At 41.2% G+C, this 27,564-nt stretch overlaps 1 protein-coding gene across 1 annotated transcript in view; it reads left to right on the top strand.

The window, feature by feature from the left end:
* LOC307025876 (voltage-gated delayed rectifier potassium channel KCNH4-like) overlaps nucleotides 1–26,344 on the top strand; it is a 38,558-nt gene extending 12,214 nt beyond the window's left edge. Inside the window, exons 4-16 of the mRNA XM_079660835.1 lie at nucleotides 698–828; nucleotides 9,209–9,449; nucleotides 10,782–10,939; nucleotides 11,139–11,340; nucleotides 12,352–12,546; nucleotides 13,071–13,270; nucleotides 13,562–13,811; nucleotides 13,888–14,102; nucleotides 18,789–18,827; nucleotides 22,705–23,087; nucleotides 23,963–24,054; nucleotides 24,409–24,485; nucleotides 25,406–26,344. Coding sequence (XP_079516961.1) covers nucleotides 698–828; nucleotides 9,209–9,449; nucleotides 10,782–10,939; nucleotides 11,139–11,340; nucleotides 12,352–12,546; nucleotides 13,071–13,270; nucleotides 13,562–13,811; nucleotides 13,888–14,102; nucleotides 18,789–18,827; nucleotides 22,705–23,087; nucleotides 23,963–24,054; nucleotides 24,409–24,485; nucleotides 25,406–26,200 — 2,978 coding nt within the window. The 3' untranslated portion in view covers nucleotides 26,201–26,344. The remainder of the gene's footprint in view (nucleotides 1–697; nucleotides 829–9,208; nucleotides 9,450–10,781; nucleotides 10,940–11,138; nucleotides 11,341–12,351; nucleotides 12,547–13,070; nucleotides 13,271–13,561; nucleotides 13,812–13,887; nucleotides 14,103–18,788; nucleotides 18,828–22,704; nucleotides 23,088–23,962; nucleotides 24,055–24,408; nucleotides 24,486–25,405) is intronic.
* The last annotated feature ends 1,220 nt before the right edge of the window (nucleotides 26,345–27,564 follow it).

Here is a 27,564-nt window from a genome sequence, read left to right as displayed (position 1 = left end):
TTGCTTACTTGGAGCATGATTTACGAGCAGGTCATCCTCTGGTTCCCAGCTTTCCGTTTCTACCTTTGCTCTTGTTCATCACTGTCACATTCTGCCCAGCAGTTTGTGGTTGTGTTGGAATCCGATTCACCGAACTCAGACAATATTTTCGCAATGGTAGTTTGATTCGGGCGTCGATCTCCTCGAGTGGAACCTGGACACAGTCTGTTGCAAAAATCAAGCAGTATGCCGGGGGAAATCATTGTGAGGAAATGCAATCGAAAGGAAAGTCAAGCACCTACTAGTTGGAGGTGTTTTTGTGTCTTACTTGGGGAACTGCAACAGGGAGGAATATTCAGCATAAAAAAAAGAAATGTAATTACTTTATGTTGACGAATATTCCTCAGTGTTATTTGTCTTACTTACTGACATGCCCTGATCTTTTCTTATTCTTTATCATCTTTAAAAGGATATATGAAACTTAAAAAAAACTGAAAATACTGCCCCTTTAACAATGAGAATCACAGTTGAAAAGTAGAACAAATTTAAAAAGGGAACTATATCAATTCAATTAAAAATAAGAAACAAAGAAAGATATTTAAAGAAAAAAAAAAAGGAAAAGGTGTCAGTCAGAGGAGAGAGATTGGGGAGGGTTGAAAAAAGATTCAAATAGAATAATTCATTTGAGCTTGCGCTGATCTGAGCAACTTTGTGACAGTTTCAGAGGACAAGAGGAGGAGGAAGAGCAGCTCTCACTTCAGGGAGGCCAGGAAGCGTGGACGCACTGTGCTGTACCATCTGACCAGCCAGTTCTGCAGGGGAAGAAAAAGGGATGTCAACCTTGGGGATGTAAGTACTTTTACTACTCTCAAATACTGCTGATTGGCTGCGACGGTATATTTGTGTGTGACACATGCCCTCTGGGATACCATGAAATGCACAACCCTAAATCTTGAAGTAAAATTAAAAATGTTAATATTTAAGAGATGAGATCTAGGAAGGAAATATAAAATGTCTTGATCCAGATTCCCATCATCATCATCATTTTTTGTGGGAATTTCAACACTTCAAATTAGGAGCTACATGATGAATGTCATATTGTCACCACCATGTTCCATTAAATTACATTTGCTGTTATGTCAAAATTAGGCCGCTATATCTTCACATTATACAGTATATATATTGATGTAAGTTGTTGTTTAAGGATACAATGGACTCTTTCCTTATAGCTTTCAATCATATTCAGATAAGTGTGCTGTTTTGTGTTTCAAGTGCGTTTGTGTTTCAAGTACCTCAAGGGGCCATGTTGAGGTGAAATAGACCCTAGCTATCATCGGTTTCATTCCCACTTGTTATTTCTACAGAACAAAGGCCTTCATAGGCTGTGAATAATACAGTTGCACTCCAGGAAAATGTTATTCATGAAACCGAGCTCCTGGTTTGCTCTCAGATACCATACAGGAAAAGTTGTTTCAGGTAGAAAGAAAAAGGAGGTACTTCGTATCTAACTTGGGAACATTTATGTTAGAATATCTACCATATTTTCCTGTTATTACAAGACACCACATTTAACTGTAGATATTTAAGCTATCGTGCTGACATGGTAAGTTGCTGCTTTCTCTCAGTTTTAAATGGTTGTTAAATGAGGAATTTGTGTTTTTGAATGTGTGTAAGACAAAAAACAAGCTATTTAAAAAGGTCATGTAAGGCTGATGTCCATTTTTTTTTACTTTTGTGTGACATTTTATAGACCAAATGATTAAACGTTTAACCGAAAAAATTATCAATTCAGATTTTTTAAAAAGCACCCAAATTAGAACGTTTCTGTAAAGGCAGTGATAAAGGCCCTCACATGAACCTGACCCGCATCCTGTTCACGAAACAAAAGCCCTGCTGCTGCTCTCTGTACCGACCTGCAGGTGTCTTCACGGAAATCCACGTGCTAAACCTCCACTCAGTTTGCCAGACCTCCTGCTGACTCGCCTCCATTCTTACCTTTTTACAGATGGCACAGTTCACTGATATCATGCACACACCTGTTCTAATAGTCCAATCTCATGCACCAAAAAAAATGAACACATAAAACCCTCAACAATCAGCGATAATGTGTTCTACCACTAGGTACATTAACATTTTAAAGTTTTTAGTCATTCACACAGATGTTATATGTGAATTCTCTTAAGAGGCCAAAAAATCTGTATTTTACATAAAAATCAAATTGTAGGTAGGAGAAAATGAGCACAGTAAGCACATCATGAACCATATTCAGCATTTTAGTTTGAACATACCTTTTTTCTTTTAACTCATAAAAAATGTTCAATTCCATGCTGAAGAAAATAGCCAGCGCCTAATTCATTTCTATCCCTAGGGAGGGACTGAAAGTAACATACAGACTAGTTAGACTATGAGTAGTTCATAAAAAGCCCGTGATGATGGTGCATATTATAAATGCAGGCAAACTGTGTGTTTTTGGATACAAAACAAAAACATCTACTGGTTAGAATACAAATTAGATCTATTTCTGTAAGGTGTTGTTTTGTTTTTCTGGGTATTTGACAGCTCATTGCAATGTGTCTTGTGAATCTATCAGGGATCGTGGAAAATATTTGTTCAGACCTGCCAACAGTGTTAAACAGATACAATGCATCTTGAATGAGAATGAAACTCAAAGCAATAATGACATGCAATAGACTCAAACTCCAGACTCCCACTTTGTATTACTCATAATTTGACTGGATTGTCTCTTCATGCACCCCTCCGATGTTACTGTTCAATTCATAAAATTGCCTACTCATAAAGCATAATATCATAATATCAATTCTGAATGAAGTTTCTGATGAATGTCGAAAATGTTAGGAAAGCATGAATGCCCTAAAACATATTCTTTTTTTCCCTTATGGCACTTATCTTCATATTAAAATGCACCATCATAAAAGTCTTAAATAATATAATTGTATAGCCTAACAATTATATCTGGAAATCGCAATGTTGTACAATTTAGGACTACAGGAATAATTTATAAAGCAATACATAATATTCTTCACAGCAACATTGCAACCATGTTCTCATCTTTATTTCAATTTGTGTGGTAAATATTTGCAATGATTTGGCTATAGAACTCAAAGCAAACTAAATAAATCAGGATTTAGAGATTAATAAACACTATGAATTAAAGTGACAAGCAGGTCTTAGGCGATTGTAGCCAAGCCTTCAATATCTGATCAACACTGTGTGGATATTTGTATTGTATAATAGAAAACTGTATTTTTGGGGGAATTTATGTATAAAAACGATATATTTAGTTTTGTACTTGAGTTATGGAGAATGAGAAATAAATATGCAGAGGTGGGAAACTAAATACATTTACTCAGTTCTAGTGGTGCAGTGACGCATCCTAAAACCCTTTTATAATCTATCGATTATATTTATGATTCGAACATTATAAAAGTAGGGTAGACATGTGGAGATTATCCGGCTGTGTCGAGGGAACCAGCAGCTTACTTCCTGGTTTTAGGACGTGTCACTGGCTGCACCTCTCAATATGATGCCAATATAAACAAGGTCTTCTGTCGGCTCTGTACACCAATGCCGACCTATGCTGACAAGTAAGTGAAGAGTAGACAATATAAAGGTATTGGCGAAATGTCCCAGCAGTTTAGGATAATGAAGGTTCTAATCAAATCAATTACATAGCCATTACATGTCTAACTCCTAATGACATGAAGGCAGAAAGTGCATTATACAAATAGGCCTAATAATACTCATAATAATAGCAGACATTTTTTAACAATGACCACAATATCATTATTTTAATGAACCAAGTATGAACAATTGAGGAAAATGAGGAAGAACTGATGATTCAAATGTTGTAGTAAAAGTAGTAATGTAGTGCATAAATTACAATTACAACAAATGTGTTAATTTTATTCATTATTAGTCGATTTTTTTTTTTGGACGAATGCTCCGGGCCAGTGGTTACAATGGTGGGGCCAGTGATAATACATATCATACTCCGGGCCGGTGGACTTGCATTTTACCCTTAATGTCTACCTCTGCGGTAAGTCACTAGACCCCCGTCGACAATTTACTTGCGGTTTACTTGTGGTACCGCGGTGGGCCGGCGGTACCGAAGTGGGCCGGTCGAGAGTCCCGGGCTGATTTGTAGTCCCAGTCCGCCCCTGGCTACTACTTACATTTTACATATTTTCTACCGTTTGAGTGGTAAAATACACTGTGGGTAACCATGGAAACGGCACTTAAGTTTAACGTAGCAAGCAGCAAGTTTAGCTAACAACCGGTTTGGAAAAAACTAGCTTTATAATAACGCATAATTGAACTAAAAATACTAAGAAAAGATAAACAAACCTGGAACAAACATGGATTATTATCAGAATTTGGTTAAGGTGAGTAGTTAATAGCCTACTACTTTCTCAATAATAACTGACAAACACATCCCAGGGTCTATTTGTTTGGTTTATGTGTCAAATGATCGGCATTCATAGAGTTATTTATATTTGGTAATCGAGTTAGTCTTAGTTGTTTTCTGAGTCTCTACCTCTCATCGTTCTTTACTACCCTACAGAGGTGGAAAAAGTATCAGAGTGTAGGAATACCCAGTTGCAGTAAAAGTCCTGCTATCACAATGTTAGACATAAAAGTGTTAGCATTAAAATATACTTTAAGTACCAAAAGTAAAAGTACTCATTATGCAGATTAGCCCATATTAGATTAATATTGTTAATGTTTTATTATAAATATTGATGCATTAGACTCTAATGGATCAATACTTTCTCAATGGGAGAAGTGACATTTTTTGTTTTGAACAAGAGAAGTGATTTTTGGCTCGTGAAGAGTGCTGTCAGTCAGGGAGCGGCGAGTGCTACTTTTTATTGAGTTCATGTGTGAAAAGCTTGATTCACATACATGTTGATCCAAACATACTGAGCACACAGATCACTACTTTCTGAACGTTAGGGAACTGCTGTTTGTTAACGTCACTTCAAAACTTCGCTAGCCCGTTACTGCGCTGCTCTTGTGCCATGGTTACGGATGACTGCATGTCAATAAGTTCCAGTGTACATTTCCCCTCGTCGATGGAGGGGACCACCTCCTTTGCTTTGGTGGGTACGGTCCCCCTCTATTGCGACAGTGAAGGGGTCTCTGGCAAAGCCCATCACGGTCCAATCGACCGGCAAAGTTCTCTTTCAACCTCGAAATGAAATCTGTCATCACATCCGTGATTTGTGCCGGGGATTTTAATGTGTTTGTGGAGCGTCGGAAAATGCAGCATCCGACCCTTGCTCAAGTCGGTCGCGAAAATGTCCAGCTTGAATTGGAATGCGCGCATCTGCTCCACAAGATCAATGACCGTTGTGTCTCTAGTCTGTTTACCTTCAGAGTTGAGAGAGACATGTTTTAGAGTTGCTATCATAGGACCACCGTTACTAGCACCACTTGATGCACTTTCAAAAAACGCACTGCGTTGTGCTTTGGTGGTTTCTAGGCAACGCGGAGTGTCGCGTTCATAGTGTGTACTAGTGTAGGAATTAAGTAACAAAATATTGAAGTTCTCAAGTGAAGTAGCCTACATCAAAATTGTAGTTACAGTAAGTACAGTACTTGAGTACGTCTACTTATTTACTACCACTGGTGCCCTAGGTTCCCCCTGCATTTAGCTTTCTTTGTATTTGTTGCTTTCGCACATTTTCTCTCCCTCTCCATCTGTCACTCTAACGTCATCTCATTTCGGCTTCATCCCTCTGGATTGTCTGTCAGTCACTCTGTGAAGCCACCAATTTCTCTCTGCTTCTGAATTACCCCTCCCTTTCGCTCTTGCTTTCCCACTACAGCTCAAATATTGAAGGGCTGCCTCTCCACTCGGAATTTGAAAATGGTTTGCTTGTCCTCAACAGGAACACTTTCATTGTCCACACTTGATTAAAATCTAGAGGGAAATACTGTTAAATTTTTATATATAAAATACATAAAACATTTTAAAATATGATACTCAAAAAGTAAATGACCTGGCAACTATACAATATTGAACATAATGCTTTCACAATATTTGGGTTTTAAAAGTTCATAGACTCTGTTCTCTCTTTTGTAAGGGGACCTTGACTGAAAAAAACATCCTGTTTAGGAAATATAGCATGAACAAAATAACGCTGACACTGACATTTCTTCTGCAAAATCAGTGTTTCTGGATATTCAGGGCATTCATTTGATATATAGAGTTTTGCTTTGTTAAGTTAAGCACGGGTCAAACATACTTACTCCACCACTGCCTTCTATGCATATATTTTTCCCATTCTTTTTTACTCGTTCTTACTCTGTCTCTCCCTCTATATGTTTCTGACTTTGTCCATCTTTCTGTGTCTTTCTGTCTGCCTCTCAGTAGAAGTTAGCTATCTTCCTCTGCCTCCACAGCACGGCCAGTCACATCTCCTCTGATCTCTATTTGTAGCCTATCATCCCAGGCATGGAAGAAAAGGGGGGTGCTATACTATTTCCTTCCTGTAAAACACATGCATCTTCAGATTAAAGCCTTAAAGACAAAACATAGAGAGGTGGCAAGTGACTGCTTAACGTATCTAAAGTACTGAGATAAAAATACTCAAATGTAAATCCGTAAACTGATTTCAAAAGTACATTTTGTGTACCACATTTTCAAAATATAGAAGAAAGCAAAATCATTAATTGGACCGTAAACCACACACTGCGTTGCCTCTTCAAAACATGTTCAGCTTGAGCTTTTCTTTGCCTGAAGACAAACACTGAGTTGTTGTTGTGTCTGTTCTGGCCGTTATGATGCTGTCAACCCATGAGTGTATCAGGTACCGCACTACAGTATAACAAGGCACGCTGTTCATTTTAGGCACTTCCCAGGGGAGAGCCACAATTCTTTTCACTTTAATGCACTTGTCAAAAACGTCTAATCTGGAGGCATTTTAAAGTTTTGATTCAAATACTTATTTGGTTGACTGTGAAATGCAGAGCTCACATTCACATCTTACTTTCCCTCAGTTCATATGTTTTTCTTCTTTTTATTTTTGCCCTCTAAACACACACACTCACACACACTTTCAGACAGCATATGTGTATCTTTAGTTGCTTGCTGTTAGGCAATTTATTGATTGTTGAAACGGCAGATCTTAATGCCAAGAGTAGTAGACCAGTGATTCTAAAATCAAATAATAAGTACCGAGCAAAGCAAGGAGTCAATTGATAGAGGTTGACTGCAGTTTTTATTGTTCTGCACTCCCGCTGCATTGTTGAAAGTTATTATTTTGTGGTATAAAAATATTGGCTGAGCATCCTCTGCAATAGATTCTTGCTTGAGGGAGTGCTTGAGACACATGATATCAGTGCTGGAGCCCAGAGCATGCTGGGACTTGTAGTTGGAACAGTAAGCTCTTAGCCACATTGTGAGTTAATGAAGAGCAGACCAGCTGTGGCTGTGTGAGATGCATGTCCCCAAAGTGCTGGGCTTTTCTTTTTTAATCATTGGGACGTGACGCCCTTGGGTGCCGAAGGTCAGTTGGCTGCACTGACCTCTTGTGTTGTAAGGCAAATGAAAATAAACAGCTTTTGCTGACACAGTTAGTCATCATATGCCACTGCTGTTGATGACAGGTCTCTGCTATTTTTCACTGGGAATACATTGAATGTCCCGTGTCAAGCAGCCACAATTAATACAGCTTTAAAAGTTATTTAGCTGGGAACATCATTGAACTTTAAGATTTGGTTTAAATATCCCCCGGTATTTTTTTTCTAAGAATAATACAAGAAAAAGTTATACATCCTTCCCCAATAGAAAGGACGGCTACAGGGATGACGTACTTTTGTAGGCTAAACCGGCAGTTAACCCATAGCATTGGTTACCTCAACAAAAATTACGACATAAATGCAATTAACTGAAGTAAAAAGCTACATTAGGATATACACAAACTTCACACCATCACTTCTGTTCTTAGGTTATTAGGTGTAATTTCATTTAACACGATTATCTTTTCTAAAAAAATATGTTCTCATACCATGATACATTAATTGATCTACAAGTAAGAAAGTTTTAGATGGAATAGTTTGCAAGAGTGCAAGTTCAAACACCACTGTAAAAGCAGACTTCTCATGAGGATGTTTAATTTCCCTGACCACCTTTGTAGTCCGATTAGGCCACATCTCATGAGAAACGCATGCAAAGAAAATGGTTGACTTTGAGAACATGGAGGGCAAAATTGTTAACTTATATTTCTGGTTTTAGGACTCATTCCTGCAGCACTCTGTTGCTATAAACTAGTCAGTCTATTCTCTCCAAGTTAGCTTCACAGCCCTTATAATGAAATCTCTTGTTGCGACTTTATTACCCAACCTCCTTGATGCTTGCCACCAACTGTTTCTGAAGGGGCCGCGGTGTTCTAGGATAGATTACTCATTTAACTCTCCTTTCTGTTCCCCTCTCACCACTGTCAAATCTAATAGCTTCTCCTCCTGTCTCCTAAACATAGTTAAGGCTATTATGTGCCGAGTGCAAGGCTCCATTTGGAGAACTGCGCTCTCATTATGCATCGAATGGATTCCCCACCTCATCAGCAAGAGCAATTCAAGCTTCCTGCAATTGGATTTTCTCAATAAAAAGTAAATGAGTGGAATGAATAAGCATGACTTTTCGAAATAAACGCTGCTGACGGCAATTGTACCGTACCGCTGGACGCTTAAAGCACTAATGGCATTTGGAGGGACGAATCTAAGCCAAAGCCAAGTCATGTATGAGAGTATAAGGCGTCATTGTTGGTAATGAATTTCCCCCTCACTGACCACAGGCCTATATCTGCCATTTGGTGTTATTACTGCACAGCCATTTAAAAGGTTTATCATTGTCTATAAGGAGGCTGTCAAGAATAGATAACCAAGCAGCATAGCCATTTCAGTTTCACTTGAGTTGCATACGGTATTAAATTATTAGCGGTCAGGGCACAATAGACAGCATTGACATTTATATCAACTGTTTCTGCTAAATGTTGGCGAGGCAATCTCAAATCTGAATAATATTTATTTACACAGCTCTGCCCATAACCATCTTTTCATTAAGTGATGCAGCTTCTCCAATGTGTTGCAGGTGTTTTTTGTATATATATCAACATAAGCTTGAAATATAAGAGGCTATTTGTTGTGTTTATCTTAATGACTGTGTATGTATTCTTACCAAGGTATTTTCTCACTTCTTTTACAGAGCATGATTGAAAAGCCTTCAATACCGGAGTATAAAGTAGCGGCCGTGAAGAAGTCACGCTTCATTCTGCTCCACTACAGCGTGTCCAAGGCGCTGTGGGACTGGCTCATTCTGCTGGCCACCTTCTATGTGGCTGTCACCGTGCCCTACAACGTCAGCTTCACACCGTACGATGACACCGTCACAGACGGGCGCTCCACCATCCCCAGTGACATTGTAGTGGAAATGCTCTTTATGATAGGTTAGTGATGAAAAGAAGACACGGCTCCATGATGTTTACCTGAAGTCATTGCTCTGTGGATCAACCTATTGCTATTGTAGATTACAAATTGTGGTTTAAACACCATCAAGCCAATTTCATCCATACATCTTGATGGTCATGTTTGGTCAAATCAATACATGTGGAACTATACTTGACACTAAGAATCACAAGAGCATTCTGGTGCTTTTCAAAAACATATATGATGACATGACATTTTCATTAGGTATCTGTCCATTTTCTTTGCTCTCTTGACGCCTATGGCAACAGGGTATCCAAGAGCCACAGAGGCATCCTTTCCCACTGAAAGTACCCCATGTTCAAGTTCTAATCAACCTGGTTGTGTATTCCCTTAGGAATTTCCTTCCACTCTCCGAGGAATTCCTAGTTTGTAATGCCTTTTATTGTCCAAAGGGATGCACCCGAGAATTCAGGTGGCTGAACCTCAACATGTTCCCTTTAGTGTATGAGAAAATGTCCGAGTCTCTCAGCATGGCACGAGGAGAGACGCCATCAGCCAAGCTAGGGAGGGACTTTTGTCAACTTTGTTTCTGCAAGCTCAATATATTATATCACTTTCCAGACTTTTATTCTATTGGAATTTGACTTCCAAAGACATGTCATTGATAGATTGCATGTAAAAGAAGCCCCAAATAGCACACAAAAAGCATGCTAGCCAAAAGGATTCAGGGAAATTTGAATTTGAAATGAAACATTTTGGCATAAACATCCTACCTTCTTGTAGATTTTCATAACTGAGAGGTGAATTGAGTGATGAGCCAACTTCTCCGCAAACATGCACAGCTTGCATCACAGATGAGTTTTCCTACATCAGACCACAAAGCCAGAGGTCTGCTTGTTATGTGCTTATCGCCACATTCTGACACTAAGATTAAGATGACCTGTCTCTCCATGATTTGTATGTTCCTATTCAAGCTGTTCTATATTTGCGTGCATATTCCTCTCATCTCGGGAGGCGTGTGGCGCAGTGGACTAGTGTGTTGGTGTTCGGATCAGGGGAGCACAGATTCAAACCCCACTGCAGTCAGCATGTCGTTGTGGCCCTGGGCAAGACACTTCACCCCAAAATTGCTCCTGTGGGGATTGCCCACAGTATTGAGTATGTAAGTCGCTTTGGATAAAAGCGTCTAACATGTCATCTCAAATCATTTATTGTTGTCATTATAACAAACCTTTTCTCACTGTTAACAATCAGTCAGTCAAACACACACTTTTTACATTCCAGTTGGACGAATGCCTATACCATCTTTTAATCGCTGGGGAAACAGAATAACCTTTTTGTTTTATTTGCAGACATTATCCTGAACTTCCGCACCACCTATGTGAGCCAGTCAGGGCAGGTGGTGGTTGAGGCGCGCTCCATTTGGATCCATTACGCCACCAGCTGGTTCTTTGTGGACCTGTTGGCTGCCCTGCCCTTTGACCTGCTGTATGCCTTTAACATCACCGTGGTGAATGCACTCTCCCTAAATAGCACATTGTATACAAGATAAGCACATTTGTTTGAGCAAAGCAAATCACTGCTTACCCAAGCTGTGCTATTCAGCTGTGTTTTTCTAGTCAAAGTGTGTTTCCAGCTATAACATGGCACATGGGTTCACTTCCTCTTTCCTTTTCTCCCTCACAATATCCCCCACTTCTCCTCTTTAGACCTCCCTTGTCCACCTGCTTAAAACAGTTCGCCTGCTACGCCTGCTCCGTCTGCTTCAGAAGCTCGACCGCTACTCCCAGTACAGCGCCATGGTGCTGACCCTACTCATGTCTGTGTTTGCCCTGCTGGCACACTGGATGGCCTGCATCTGGTACATGATTGGACGCTGGGAGATAGCGACCAATGATACCAGGGAAATAGGTGAGTCTGATTGGGGCCTTGCTGCTGTATGAAGGTCAGGTTGGGGGTTTTATGCAGCAAAGGTGGGGGAATCATGCATTGTTTCTCGGTAAAGGATACATTTAGAAATTGTTTCACATTGTTTTTACCATGTGCCATCATGTATTCATTGTCCTCGCTGCGCTTTCTGCGCTGATTTTTTTTACCTTTTTGTTCGTCAGTTAAATTCTCTGTATAAAAGGAAAAACCCAATAATTAAGAAAATAGATTAGATTTAGTTGTAGTCCCAAATGGTCCCCTTAACTGGTTGTGAAGACCTGCTCAGTGGTGATATATTTGCGAATACCTGACTGACACTCTAATGAGGGCCGTGGGTACGCAGATCAAATCCTGATACAAAAAAGCAACTGGTTGACAAAAACCTAAAAACTTGACAGGTTTTTCTAGTCTAGGAATTATCTCTAGGATATCTGAACACTTCTCTGAACATATTATTATTTACATAATTGCCTGCATTAGTACAAAGCTTTTTTTTTTATGTCCAAATTGACTACAAACTTGTTTAATTCTACAGTTTAACCACCATTTATTATTTTTAAACGAACATAAACGGCAACACACATACTGTGACAGTCTACAGCAAAATAAAATACAAATAAATACGATTCAACATCAAGCCTAATTTGCCGTTTCCATTAGTGTCCCTATATGTGATTATCTATACATTTCTGGCAGTTTGTTCCATCTATACAGTAGCAGGGTTAGTGCACACCTGCTAACACTATGCCTTCTTAACCCTGCAAGACCTTGTCTAACTCGACCCTGTCCCTCACCAAAATGCCAGTTCCTGACACTGCAGACATCTCTTTCTCACACACAAACCCAAACACACACTGCTGTCTGTCCAAGACCAGGTAATCCCGCACCATCCTGACACTACCATCTGTCTCAGAGCCGACAGGAGACACGCAGACACAATGCTAACATGAACCTTTTGACACTGTTCGCTCCTGCTCTGCCTTCTCCTTCAAGGGTGGCTTCATGAGCTGGGCAAACGGCTGGAGACGCCTTACATCAACAGCACGGTGGGCGGCCCGACAGTGCGCAGCTCCTACATCGCCGCCCTTTATTTCACCCTCAGCAGTCTGACCAGTGTGGGCTTCGGCAATGTCTGTGCCAACACCGATGCTGAGAAGATCTTCTCCATCTGCACCATGCTCATCGGCGGTATGTCTGACGCCACGGTTCATTGTCCCTCTGGTGTCCTGGCATATCAGTGCCTCTGTGTGGCACGCCAGCATTAGTGATTCAGCAGGAAGTGGGATGGAGGAATTGGCTGGCCTTTAAAACACAGCTTGTAGCCATCTTTATAAACCAATAAACAGATTATTTTAGCTGAGGTGGCAATTATTGGTGCAACAATCCGGAAGGTAATTATGCTTTGTTCACAGACTGCTTGTTAAAACAGAGATAAATGCAGCTATCAATTTCTGAGCTCCCCGTGGGAATCAAAAGACAAATAAACAGTAACAAGTGTGAGATTTGTTTTGTGATCAATAGAAATTGAGATTCATATTTTAAAGCAGGAAATGTAACCCTTGAAAATGTATAGAAACACATTTCAACCCATTAAAATTGTGCTAAAAGAACAGCTTTCAGAATAGAATTTAGATTGCCTATGAACAAATATCCAAACGTTATATCATTATCATTAAGGGCTTTAATACTTGTCTATTCTCTCCCTCACACAGCACTGATGCATGCCCTGGTTTTTGGTAACGTGACGGCCATCATCCAGCGCATGTACTCCCGGCGCTCTCTCTACCACACACGCATGAACGACCTGAAGGACTTCATCCGTGTCCACCGTTTGCCCCAGCAGATCAAGCAGCGCATGTTGGAGTACTTCCAGACCACGTGGTCGGTCAACAATGGTATAGATGTCAACATGGTAGGGGTCCCTTACATTGTTGTTGTCATCTAACACTTTAGGACATGGTGCTTTCTGCCCTTTTGAAACTCCGAGGCGATGTTTAGATAGTAATTGAGCACTGAAATCTGAAATCAGAACCCTTTGCACCTGCAATTATTCCTGATCTTTCCAAACACATGGCTGCCCAGCCCCATACACAACCAATTGACATCCTATTGAAATTCACAAGAGGGTAACTGGTGGCAACACAGTCCACTCCCTAATTACCAATGAGTGTCACACCTCATTACATCTGTCACACTTCCCCAGCTCCTGCATGACTTCCCTGATGAGCTGCGGGCCGACATCGCCATGCATCTGAATAAGGACATCCTCCAGCTGCCGGTCTTTCTGGGGGCCAGTCGTGGCTGCCTGCGCTCGCTCTCCCTCCATATAAAAACCTCCTTCTGCGTCCCTGGCGAGTACCTCATCCGTCACGGTGACGCGCTGCATGCCAACTACTTTGTCTGCTCCGGGTCCCTGGAGGTGCTGAAAGACCACATGGTGCTGGCGTTAATAGGTTCGTATTTGGGCTTTTTTGACATCATGTTTTTGTATAAAATCACAATCGTGATAATGTATTTTTTGGATTTCAGTAAAAGGGAACCTCTTCGGTTCTGACCTGCCTGGACCAGACCAGGTGATCAAGACCAACGCCGATGTGAAGGCGCTGACCTACTGCGACCTGCAGTATATCAACGTGCGTGGTCTGAGAGAGGTGCTGGAACTGTATCCGGAGTACGCCAGTGTGTTCGCATCCAACATCCACAACAACCTCACTTATAACCTTCGTGAGGGCAGCCAGGATGAGGTACTGAAAACAAACTCACACACAGATATCTGGTGTTGGTCAAAAGTAGTTGGGGTTCAAATTGGGGCAGAATTTTAAAGCTGTCACTGGCAAAGAACACAGATTTTCAAGTATGCTTAACTCTGAGTATTACGCACATGTTTAAGCACACAGAAAATGTAGATGAGAATAGCGGTAGTACTTGGGAAAGTCAGAAATTCAAAGTGTCTTTTAATGATATTGTGGTCAAGAAACTAGAAACTATTTATTCAACTTCTACAATGAATGTCAGCCTGCATGACAGTTAAACATTGGTTCAAAAGAGTCAAAAATGTGCACTTTGATTCTAGAGTGCTAACACCAAAAGTTCATGTTTGTGTGTAAGACAACTTTTTCTTGCTAAAAAAATTGACCCAGACACAAACCTTTTCCCCCTACAATCGTCTGATAGAATAGAGCCCACAACACACAATACAACACATTTGTTCCCCCCCCCCCGCCCAAGGTGTGCTTCTCACTCTCCTTGACACTTGTTCTACCACAACAACCAAAGGGCTGTTGGTGGCTTGATTGTCAGACCAATTTCTATGCATGGGTGCCACTGTCAGGCGGCCGTATCTCTTCCATGTTGCCACCCCAAAGCCCAGCAGGATGACATTACACCCAGACACTGACCTCTTCTCAATGCTGCTGCCCCTCACAGTTATTTAAGAAAGCATTATGCAAGGAAAGACAATTCTCCAAACTTGCAGAAAAATGCACCCGTTGAACTTACACATGTAACACATGTTGTCGGACATTGTTAAATGATGTGTCTCAAGTAAGTAAGTCTTAAACCCCCCCAAAATAATAGCTTAAATCATTACAAAGACATTGCATAAACATAAATGGCTGTCCTGCATAGCGTTTTTTCTAACTGTCTGGAAAAAAAAATGTATTCAGACTAATCTCAAAACTGCCAATTCTCCCCAAAGGAATTTACCAATCTCATCCTCATTTCACTGTGTCAGGCATTTTATACTTTCAAGCACTTCCCTTAGCTCCCACAGGCCTTTCCCTTTGTCTGATGGTTTGGTTGCTCATTAGTTCATTCATTTTGTTTTTTATTTGTTTGCTTTGGAATATTAGAACAGGGAAACTATGCTGGCTGCAATAATTTACTGGATGTATTGTTGCCAGCTAGCCTAGATGAATCAGCTTCAACTGCAATGATGATATTTTCTAAAACACAAAGATAATTTTGTTGTTGTTTAATTCCAAAAAGAGACATCATAGATAAAATTTAGCCTCTTACACATCCCATGCATAATGGATTATTATTGGAGAAAAAGTATCTTCTGCTCAGAAACTCCTCCTCTGTGTATGCATGCCCTATATGTACATATATGATTAGAGTTATGATAGTCTTTCATTGTGATTCAAGCAGGTTTCTCTGCGGTGTTGCTGAGTACTGGCCCTCTACTTGTATCTCACACCATCTGCTTTGAGTTTATGCTCAAGCGCAAAGCCAGGGCACCCCCCCCCCCCTCCCCCCTGACAGGATGAAGGAGTGCTCAGCTGTCTGGTGGAGCTGCCAGGTCCAATAGACTCCTGACACACACACACACACACACACACACACACACACACACACACACACACACACACACACACACACACACACACACACACACATGGGTGGCTGTTGTAGGATGGGAGGTTATTTTACACTTGAGAGATACTTATAAGAGTTGTATGCTGACTGTACAGCAATCAGTCATAGTGAAAACAAACAGATGGTGGGAATGCCAATTACAGTAAAAGGTATTCCTCTTTATCTTGTCATTTGAACTTTTACTGCAGTGGTGTCCATTTAATTTCGATTTCATGGGTTTTTTGTTAGAGAACAATAACATCTTATAACTGTGACGACCCCTGCTTTACTCTCTCCTGTTGTGTGTCTATGGCCCTTTTAAAGATCTCCCTTCCTCCCTATCAGCGCTGATTGAGGGCACCTGGCCGCCGGTACCGGAGGAGTGAAAGGCTCGAGCCAGAGTCTCGTTCGCTCTCTCTGCTTGAGGATCTGCTTTTGAGAGCAGCTACCAGACTTATGCTTTTTTCCCCCTTCCTCTTAGTTTGGCATTCAACACCTTGCACCACACCATGTTCACACACCCACACCTACACTACTGAGTGATCTTACTGATTAACACATCCCATTGTGCTAGCTCTTTTGTTTAGTTGTTTTCTTTATAATAAATACCTTCCTTATATCGTGTCCGTTCCACGTTTTTGCTATGGCCAAGAGCCAGGCCATGACACAGCTTCTTTCACTTCGTTAAATGCAAACAGAGACAAATACTTGTTTGTGTTTTCTTTTTAACATCGGACCAACATTTAAAGTTGACTTTCAAGTTATTCTTTTATGATTTAAACTGTAGGAGTCAAATACGTGAAAATTGTTTGATTACCAACACTCTAATAGTTCAAAGATTTTTTTTTTTTAAACGTGGCTATAATTTAAATGTATCATAATCATATTTGTTAGAAAGGTCAGGTCCCATTTGGCTTTCGGAGCTTTCCGGTGAGTTTCAGCTGATTGATTGGCTGTGGGGCGCAACTCTGATGTTTGGCTTTATTCCTACTGCTCTCATAGAGTTGTTTTTGCTGCAGCCAGTGAAAAATCATTACAAACAATGAACACCTGCTGTACCTGCTCAGCACCAATGGGCATAACAACACAGTTAGCCTCTAGCAATTTGAAATGATATGTCAATGTCAAATATGTTTTTGTTTCCCTTTAGTGCCTTAAAAAACTTGCTGCAGGATTAAGGTCAGGTAAAATGATTGGGAATGCAAATTCTATCAAATTCGACTATTGTTTATTTCTTAAGGGGGTGTGAGTTTTGAGAGATAAGGGGGGACTGTGCTGTCCTGGGCAGAGTGCTAAGGTCATTCCACCTCCAGGGGACCAGCACTGAGTCCAGATATGCCAGAGTATAAGGACCGTGTCGCCACAGGGAGAGTTAAGTTGTCGGTAGACTTGGAGTGTGAAGAACAAGCTGGCCGGTCAGGAGTTATAGGGAAGCAACCCCCTGTGGAGCCTCACATGACAACGACAGCTTAACAAAGTTGATAAAGACAGCCACTGGAAACCATGTGGTGGGAGAGAGAATGTTTTCTTTAAAGCTAGAGAAATGTTGATGACACGTTGGACTGGATAGGACAGGACTGAAGGAGCTCAGAGAAGATTTGACAAAAAAGGTTTTATTCAACATTTTCAATTCATGCTTTCAGTAGAATAGATCAACAATGTTTGTAATAAACCCAGTTTATCCGCCAACACGATTTCCAGATATTTAGTGAGATTGATTCATCTTCTAACCATAACACCTGGTTGTATACCATAGTTGCAGATTTTCCCTCTTGTGTTTTGGATTTCTTTGTTACTGATTCAAAATGAACTATAAATACCTCATGGCAAAAACAGATCCCACAAAATGAATTCTGGATTTGAAAAGTGGCCCATCATGCAAAACACTGACACACTCTCTATGTCTGTAAAAGGTTTTGTAAGTATGTCAAGACAGCACACTTAAAAGTGACAGAAAACCTTCCCTCAATGAAGTCTTTGCAAACCCACTTTGATATGTAGGACACTTGTGGCATCTGTGCCCCATTAAGTGATATTGATGTTTTTTAATTTGGCACCGATATCTCTGGCTGGCTAATCAGTCCGTGTTGCCCCAGGGTTAGTTTTTCGTTATGAGGGGAATTAGTCCCTGCCTTGAATAGACTCACATATTTGTCCTCTCTTCCTTTCACATAGCAACACTATCTGTGGAGATGCAGTCCAACTAGGTTTTCCTTTGAACCGTCTTTATGATTTTTAAACTCAGTATTGTTCTCGATGAAGGATTACATTTAATGTGTTTCCTTTGTGAATTGCCGTTCTGCATCAAGGAGCATTACTGGCACTATTTCACTGGTAGAGCGATAGACTGTGGCTTGTGTTGTCACATTAAGCCCTGTTGTCAGAAGCACATATTTCTCACACATGAAGGAAGACTTCCCATTACCACAGTTTCATTTCCCATCCAGCTGGCCATTTTTCTAAATTGCTTACAATTTAGCCAGCAGAAAGACAAACCTTCACTGGGATGTTTCTGCATTCGAGTTTAGAGAGTGTGAAGCAAAGGCTTTATCACTGGCCAAGGTCATTTAGAATGACACATTTGGATTTAATGCATTTTAAAAATGGCCAGACATCAGCTAAATTAATAATATGTTCCCTGTGGAGTCTTTGACCTCTACTTTCTTTATGGAGCTCCCAATGGAATCCCACTATTCCACTGATCAACAGGTGGTGGTAACATGCCAAGATATATTCCGCGTTAGTTAAAGTTATCTTTCAGAATGTATTATAAGGAATAACAATGAATGTTTGTAATGTGTTGCTGACCACTGGAAGTAGACTTGGAGGTCAAAAACAGATGTCTCAAACAATGGATCCGTATCGATTTGTAATATATTTAGGTGATGGTTCAGCCCTCAGTCTACATGACTTCTGTATGCCGATAAGTAAACTCCAAAAGGCACCATTAATTCCTAAATGTGTAAATACATTTAAATTCAAGTTAAAGGTTTGTTACAGAAGTATTTTGAAAAACAAGTTTTGGTTCGAGACTATCTTTTGTAATCCTTCTCGCTTTCTTTTTGTTACTGCAGGGTCTCAGCAGGTTTTCACGGTCTCCCAGGCTTCACCACGTGAGTTCAAATTAAGTTTTCTTCTCTCAGGGCTCTCATTATTCTTTTTAGCACCACACACGGTTTCCTGAACGTAGTTGTAAGTTATAATACTTTCCAAAGCCTGTTCATGACTTCTTTGAAAGTAGACCCCAATGCAATTGTCTTTAAAGGTGCATTTGTGTCAAATCAATTCCAGAGTTTTTGCGTTTCTGTTCTTTTAAGGTAAAACTCCTGTGTTTTCAGGGGACTTATATATATTGCTTGTGAGTGCTGCTGAGGGAGGGTTTGTGCTAGGACTTCCCCTACAGGTTGAACCCCATTTAAAAGTAGAGTGGCTTAGTCCCTGGAGCTAGCTAACTGGGTCAGTATAGCTCTCCTGATGGGAAACCTTATGAGCTACTTTTCTATGCTCATCTCCAGCCTTATTCTTCCACTATTAAAACACTGTTTACAGAATTCACTGTGTCTGCATTAAAAGTTTATGTAAGTTAATAGTTTTTTACTCACAAGCAGAATTATGTAATGAAAATATGATCAGCTCTATCCCATTGATATCTCATATTTCATTTCTCATTTTAACAGTTACTTACCTGTATACTTAGAATTTGTATCTTTAATTGTATTAATCTTTAATCTTGTGTGAATCTGTGCTGTCCTGTTTTTCAATCTCATCCTGTTGCTGTTTAAACTATTGAATTTCCCCACTGGGTTTAATAAAGGTCCATCTTATCTTATCTTAAAATCTAAATAACACAATAATCAGCAGCTTTCAAATGTAATATTTCAGTGTCACCATATATAATCATCACCATCCTTCAAAATAAAACAGGCAGATTTAGGATAAATGCACACCTTGGTAGTGAACATTTCAATAAAAAGGGTCCAGTTATTTAGGGTGACCAAACGTCCTCTTTTGCCCGGACATGTCCTCTTTTCACGCCCTGTCCGGGTCGTCCGGGGGGGGGGGGGGTTTATAAATTCATGAAAATGTCCGGGTTTCGCGGACCGTTTGCATGTACTTAAATTGACTGGCGAATTGCACAGAATACTACGGTACTCTGTTGCATGTGTGACGTAATCCCTGAGTCTGAAGCTTTGTGGGCGGCTCTACAACTACGCTGACACACAAACAGAGGAAGGGGACAGAGCGGACCGCCGCTCACATTCACAATGCCAAAGCGCAAATGTACTTTTACAGATGAATTGCAGAAGAAATTCCAAATGTTCCGGTCGGAACAAATGGGAGGCGGAGTGCACCGTGTGCAAAGCTTGCACATACGTGTGTGTGTCCAATAAAGGTGCAGACGATCTTAAAGCGCACATGGACACAGACAAACATAGGAAAGCTGTGCAAGGTGAGAGTTTGTCGGCAAAGTTGACAGACTTCTTTGTTAGACCAGGCAAAACAGAGGATGCTGTAAATGCAGCGGAGGGTGCGTTTGCATTTCACACTGTGAAACATCACAACAGCTACAGATCTATGGATTGCACAAGTGCCTTGCTAAAAAAAGCATTTCCAGACTCTGACACTGCCAAAAAATTCAGTAGTGCGCGCACTAAAACCGAAGCCATTGTCAATGGTGTTATAGCGCCCCCCTCGATTGATGTCGCACATGAAGCACTCAAAGAAATCCAGTACTGTGGTGTTTCTAGTGACGGGAGTAACCACGGAGCAGTGAAAATATTCCCAATCCTAATCCAGTACTTTGACTGGAAGAGGGGTGGCATGCAAACAAAATTAATCGAGTTTAAAGACACACCAAATGAGACAGCAGAAACCATTGCACAATATCTCATTGAAACATTGGCAAAAAACAATTTGTCTGAAAAATGCATTGCATTTACTGGCGACAATTGCAACACAAACTTTGGAGGAATCCGACGTGATGAAGGGGGAAAGAATGTGTTTGCAAATTTGAAGAGGTTGCTGCTGAAGAACACTCTGATCGGTGTGGGTTGCCCAGCACACATATTGAATAATTTTGTTCATCATGAGGCAGACAAAATAGATATTGACTTTGAGAATATCATGTTCAAAATCTACCAGTTCTTCCACATTTACACTGTGCGCACTGAGAGCCTGAAGGAGTACTGTGATTTTGTTGACATTGAAAACAGAAGGATGCTTTCTCACAGCAGGACAAGGTGGCTGTCATTGTTCCGAGGCATTGAGAGGATGATACAGATTTTTCCAGCCTTAAAGGCATTCTTTCTGTCTCAGCAAAAACCACCCATAGTGATCAAGAAGTTTTTTGTAAACGAATTCAGTGAGATCTACCTCTGGCACATGCACTCACTCATGTCTGCGTTCCACACCCACATTCAAGACATGAAAAAGGAGAAGAACTCCATTATGGAGGTAGAGAAAATAATGAACAGCATCCACACCATTCTTCTTGAACGCAAGAGCAACAACTTCATGTCCCTTAAAGTTAAGGGACTACTGGCACAAAAGCGTAGTGATGGACTTGGTAAGGAATATGACCAGTTCTGTGCTGATGTGCAAGGCCTGTACAGTACATGTCTGGAGTATCTGGAGAAGTGGATGACTCCCATGGAAGAGTTCTCCACATTCACGTGGATGGATCTGAGTGAGCCACCAGAGTGGAATGATGTGGAGGCCTGCATCAAGTTCCTAGTAGAGAAGGGGGTGGTAATTGATGATGTCAAGTGTTTTGACCAGGTCACCAATCTGAAGAGATTCACAGAAAGGTGCAACCGTGATGAGGAGTTCAGTGGCCTGCAGGTGCACCAGAAGTGGACCAAATATTTTGAGGAGGCCAAAAGCATTGCATGTTACTCAGAACTACTGAAGATTGCACAGTTTGTCTTTGCACTTTCCTCTCACAATGCAAATGTTGAGAGGGTTTTCTCACTGATGCAGAGCCAGTGGGCCAAGGAGAGGAACCAGCTGTCTGTTGAGTCACTGAAGGGGATTCTATTTGTGCAATACAATTTGAAAGACATGTCTTGCAAAGACTTTCATGCTTATTTGTTGAGCAACCGAAACCTGCTGGGAAAGATCAGCTCCACAGCTAAATATCGATGGGCAGACAAGGAGGATGAAGAAGAAAAGCAGGATGAAGAAGATTGAAGTATGCAGCTATGCAGAGAGAGAAAGCTATGTAGCTGTGGGAGAGAAACTTTAAACTTTTAATTTTAAATTGGGACCCTAGAAAACAGTTTGAAGCTAGAAATATGTGAAAAGTTGTCATTTCACTGTGGTTGTTTACAATGACAGGGCCTGGAATTGTGTTTACAAACATTTAAAGTAGGCTTATATTTGGTTCATGGTGACTCAAAATGTGTTTGGTTTGATTTAGGTAATCAAATGTTATGTTATGTTATGTTCACTAATGGCAATTATGCAAATGTGAAATCCAAAACTGCATAGTGCACTTTTAAAATAATTACATTAGTATCTTTGTGAGGTTACTGTTTTATTGTTTACATTGACAAGATACAAAGAGATTATTTGTTAAAGCTGGATTTTCTATTTTCTACTATATATTTTGTTATTTATTTGTGTCCAGTAAGACTTGAAAAGAGAGCTATTATTTTGTTACAGATTGATGTTTAAGTTATTCTTGTGTATTTGAGATTTGTCAGAGATAATTCTAGGTATAATAAAGCATGTTGATTGTTGAGTAACCTTGGTTTGGTGTGTCTTTGGTTATAGAGAGATATTATTGTGTTATATACAGTAAAATAATATAAATAATAATTGTATATCCATACAGAAGAGGCATACTTTAAAACAATAAGGCATCTTTGAGTAAACGTTGAGTATCATTAAGTATCTCGAGGCTGGGGGCAGCATGTCCTCTTTTTTGGAAATCAAAATATGGTCACCCTAAGTTATTACAGTATGTCACATTTTTATTTACTTTTTTAGCAGGAATCCAGGCTCCCCTCTATCGTGGAGACAAAGGGGGATGACCCTGACGACTTCCCCCTCTCTCCGGCTACCCGCTCCCGCCGAAACCTCCTGCTGCCGAGCTTCAGCAGCCCTGTTCGCCGCACCTCTCTGGGGAACCTCCTGGGGGACGAGTTGCGTCAGTTTAACACTCTGCGACGCTGCCGTTCCCCCAACTTGAGTCGTGCCGTCCACGGACAGAGCTCGTCCCCACAGCCGCCGTCCAAAAAAGAGCACAACTCCTCCCCTAAATCCTCAACAGCCTCAACTTCAGCTCAGGTAGCGACGGGGGCCGAGCAAAAGCCTTCAAAGGTGCTCATCCCAACCGTTACCTGCTTTGGACCCCCTGAACTCAGTCCCAGGTATTGTGCAAATACAATTAAATAAAAAAGACAAGCAGAAAAGAAGCCAGAATGACTTTTTAAATGTATAAAAATTGAAATATTTGAACACCCATTCATTCATCGTAATGCAATGCCATGCAATATAGGAACAACATTCATCCTTAGTGCTATCCTTAGCTAAAATGTCTTGTTTACGTTGCAATCACGCTGTTTTCGCTCAGCTTACATTACGCTTTTAACCAAAGCAACTCCTTATGTGCAATCAACCATGAGGAAACTAATTTAGAACAGCACGAGTCTTACAAGTAAATTACCTTTAAATAAGCCATATTATCTGAAGTGCTACATACATTTTTGAGCCTATTTCAAATATTTTACATTAAGTAATATTTGTTATAATTTCCTCCCTTTAAGAAATAACATAACAATGTATGAACTAAACTGCCTGTGCCATCGACATCATCCAACTAGACTACAGTACATATCTATGATGGTCTTTGACGGATTAAAGTAAGGTGTCGCAGTAACAGACACCTAAAGTCGTGCCACAGGTACTTGAATTATCCACTTAATGTAAATGGAGTGTATTTGCATTGCATATTTCAGCAGATGTCACTGCATTTCATTACCAGAGCACCTTATCCTCTTGCCCCAACCATCTGTATTCATAATGTATCCCTGAGTCATCCAGTAAGTCCGAGATATGGGTGCGTGCTGGTTCAGAGAGCTCGGGTGTCCGCCCCTCCAGACCGGGCTCTCCTCCTCATGTTCAAACCCTCATGGGCCCCTGCCAACAGCAGATCTCATGGCCCAATCCTGTGCCCTCTGATAGCTCTGATGATAATTGAAAAAGCTCTACTGTTACATTAACTCCAGCTTCTCCTCCCTGCCAGGCTCGTAGACGGTATCGAAGACAACGGACACGCATTCCACTTCAACGTGGAGCACAGCGGGCCTAGAGCCAGCACGGGAGGCAGCACCCAAGGTAAGCAGAGCCCGCCTCCAGCTGCGAGGGTCACCCGGGTGCCAGATGGCTGGAGGTAAACTCAAGAGGTCAAACTGTGGATCCAATAATGTTCCCCACGTCCTTCTGGGGGAAATATGAGAGGGCAGGGGGAATTAAATGACAGCCATGTGTCCAAAGAGTCAGAGAAAATGTAAAAGGACAACAGGGGTCAAAGCAGCGTACATAGTGTGACCGGAGCTCTTACTGATGATTGCTATCGTTCTGGGATTACTATTACATTCAGTTCAGTGGAAGTCCAACACATTTACTTGTAAAATATTCCACTGTATACATGCAGTGCATACTCAGTCCACCTCTTTTTGTTTTACCCAGACTTAACACAGGCTAATGCCGCTCTGCTGCTGGAGACAGAGGATGTCCGACACAGCATCAGTCAACTCAACCAAAAGGTAAGGTACAGCCCCTTCACCTAAAGTCACATTGATCGGACCAAAGGAAACGTAGCCTAAAAGATCTGAATATATTATTTTGGAATCCCTCTCTTCGTTTCAAGTATTTTGGGCATATAAAATACAAATACAGTAGCATTGATGAAATGTTGACTAGAAAATATGATCTGCATGCTATTTTGGTATTAAATATATTGTTTCAGTCTTAAAATTAACTTTAGAGCAAACAAAATAAGAAGGAAACTCAACATATGTTCTCTTTTATTTTCTGGCATCCCATCCAGAATAAGCCATTGTTTGTGCACGTACACAGGGGGAAGTAGTCTTTACTTATATCTCAGTCTGCTCTGCACTCTTCACCTGAATGTAAATAAAGCTAAAGAAGGTGCATTGGCAGGATCCAGATGGGCCCAGGTAGGTGCTGTGTGAGGTTCATATTAATTAATCAGCAGGGCACTTCTGCAATGCAGAGGGTAGCCAGGAGTGCTGACTCGTCAATCTGAAGAAAAAAAACAGTTAAGATGACAACCTAGCTCTACTTTTTGCTCCCTTTTCTTCTTGTTTCGCTCCCTTGTACTCAGTTCCCTGTCTGCTTCCTTCCCTATTTGCGTCAGTTACCTCACTTTGTGTCCCTCTGGATTTCACTACCGCATAAGAAGCCATTTCTAAAAGTCATAGAGGGGATTAAAAAGGGTTTGCTTCTTTTTTGGGAGACCAACTTAAAATTATACCTGGACATAAATCCAATATTTAACCTCAAAGATAGACGATGAGTGGGGGACTCAATTGGGCAAAACTGTTTGTTTGTACTTTGAAGCTGTGCTTTGCCTCCATTGCTCAGTGTAAATATAAAATGTAAGGTAGGCAAGAATTTGTTCAAAGACTACGTCACAGCTAAACTTTGTGCCCTCTCTACGCAGATGGGCTCACTAAACCAGGAAGTATCTGAGATCACCAGGAGCCTGCAACACATGATGCACCTTCTCCAGTCTCATCTATCTGTACATCACTACAAAGTCTCATATCCGTATGGCGTCCAAACGGTGTCTGGCCACCTCGTCGCCCCCGACCCCGGCACGCCCTTCAACTTACCTCCAACCTACCACCTCCATAACGACCCTGGGATCCACCAAGGTGTCCCGCATGCTTCCAACTTGAGCTACGGTGGAGCTGGTGAGACGCTAACAGTGAGCAACCAATCCTCGAGTCCGCCTGCAAACTATTGTCTCTCTGCAAACTCTGCCCCCATTGGCCCTGAGAGCGTGACTACACATCCACGGACCAGCCCTCCTCTTCTCAGAGTCAGCCCTTGCTTCCAGGGTGGATGCCCAGACCTGGCGCCTCAACCTGGGCACAAACACTCCGACAACAGACCTCTCAGTTCGAGCCCCACCACCATCAGCCAGTCCCAGCCCACTCTGTGCCTCCACCCTCCCAGTGAGAGAGATGAGTACACTTGCCGTTTGTCCGGCGCCCGTCCAGCTACGTCCACACACAGCCTGCTGGACTCCCCGCCCAGCTCTTACCCCCACCTCTGTCTGCCCCCTGATTTCAGCTCTTCACAAGCCTCACGAGAGGACATTTGTGTTCTGATCTCCGCCCCAACATCCCACAATCTGATACAGGACAACTCTATCTTACACATGGAGGACTTAAACCCCTCTGCCTCTGCACCCACGTTGCCACCCGACCCTCTTGGATCCTCCCTGGATTAAGGATCGGAGGCTTTAGAACCCGGTCCTCCTCTGGGCGACCCGTCTGCCATGGACCACACCAGTCTGGAGTGCCTGCTGGGGAACGGGGGCTCCATGGAGAGCAGGGACAGCGAGAGCACGTCGTCGCGAAGAGCCAGCATTGGCGTCCAGACTCAGAACACAGAGCAGTCGTGGTGTCCAGACCTCACAGATTAAACTGTTTCAGGTGCATACTCACTGACTGAATATAATGCAACTTCTTACAGTGTTTGTCAATGTGTGCTGAATATACCCACTCTTAATTCCTGGGCTTTCATATTAAAAAAAAAATCCAATCTACACCATTTCTATGCAAAAGCATGTTATTTGTGCATTATCTTGAATTTACTGTGTGTCTTTAAAAATAAATGTTCCAGTATATACTGTTTATTTTTTCCAACATCCTCAGAGCAATTTGCTGTTGATAATACCTGTAACCTCCTTGCATGGTAAAGTTGTTTATTCTTTTTCCTAAGGAAAAGGTTTCCAAATCAATGTGTAAGCATTCTACATGACAACCTGTTGATTGTGTACATGGATACTGTATTTATAAGGCAAGCATGTCAGAGGGGGGGAGTTTTTAATATGCCAGTGAACAAAAATGACATATATAGGGAATTGATTTGGTGCATCACACAGCATAGATTGTTTGATGGTTTAAATTCAATGTTTTTCTCAGTTCAGCATTCTTTACTTCTTGATCTATAAATATCTTTATAAATCTATAAGCAGGACAAAATACATCATTTATTATTCTTTTGATCACCAGTTTTATGCGCTCCTAAAGATATTGAATACATTTCCTCACCGAGACATTATGAATAGTTTTAACTGCTCTGTCAACACAAAACCAATGTTGAACATGTATTTCTCAAGGATTTACAATTCTACAAACAATATTTAAATAAATACATATTTAGAGGAAAACATTATCAGATTACATTTTAAATTCTATCTTTAAAGGTGGGGTAGGTCATTTTGGAGAAACCAGCTCGAGTGTGCAAGAATTTGAAAATACACAGCCGGAAAAAATCTGCCACTTCCTTACAGAGCCCCTCCTCCAACACACACGAACGCGCACATGACCAATGAGGGCACGAGATAAGTTTGTGCACGAGATGGAAGGCTGACAGGCAGGTAGGGTTTTTTATGGATTTTTTGTCAAAGCACTTAAGATATTCGTTGCTATCGGGATGTTAAGAGCATTCCATGGAATATAACAAAAAGTGTATCTCGAGCCGGTTTCTCAAACTTACCTACCCCACCTTTAATTGACAGAATATGAATACTTCCTGAGAAAAACAACTCAATATTCAGAGTGTTCAGGATTGTTGTACTTCTGAATG

This window comes from Notothenia rossii (assembly GCF_949606895.1).
Source record: "Notothenia rossii genome assembly, chromosome: 11".
NCBI lineage: Eukaryota > Metazoa > Chordata > Actinopteri > Perciformes > Nototheniidae > Notothenia > Notothenia rossii.
Note: the sequence above shows the minus strand (reverse complement) of the source record. Positions and strands in the feature narration are given on the sequence as shown.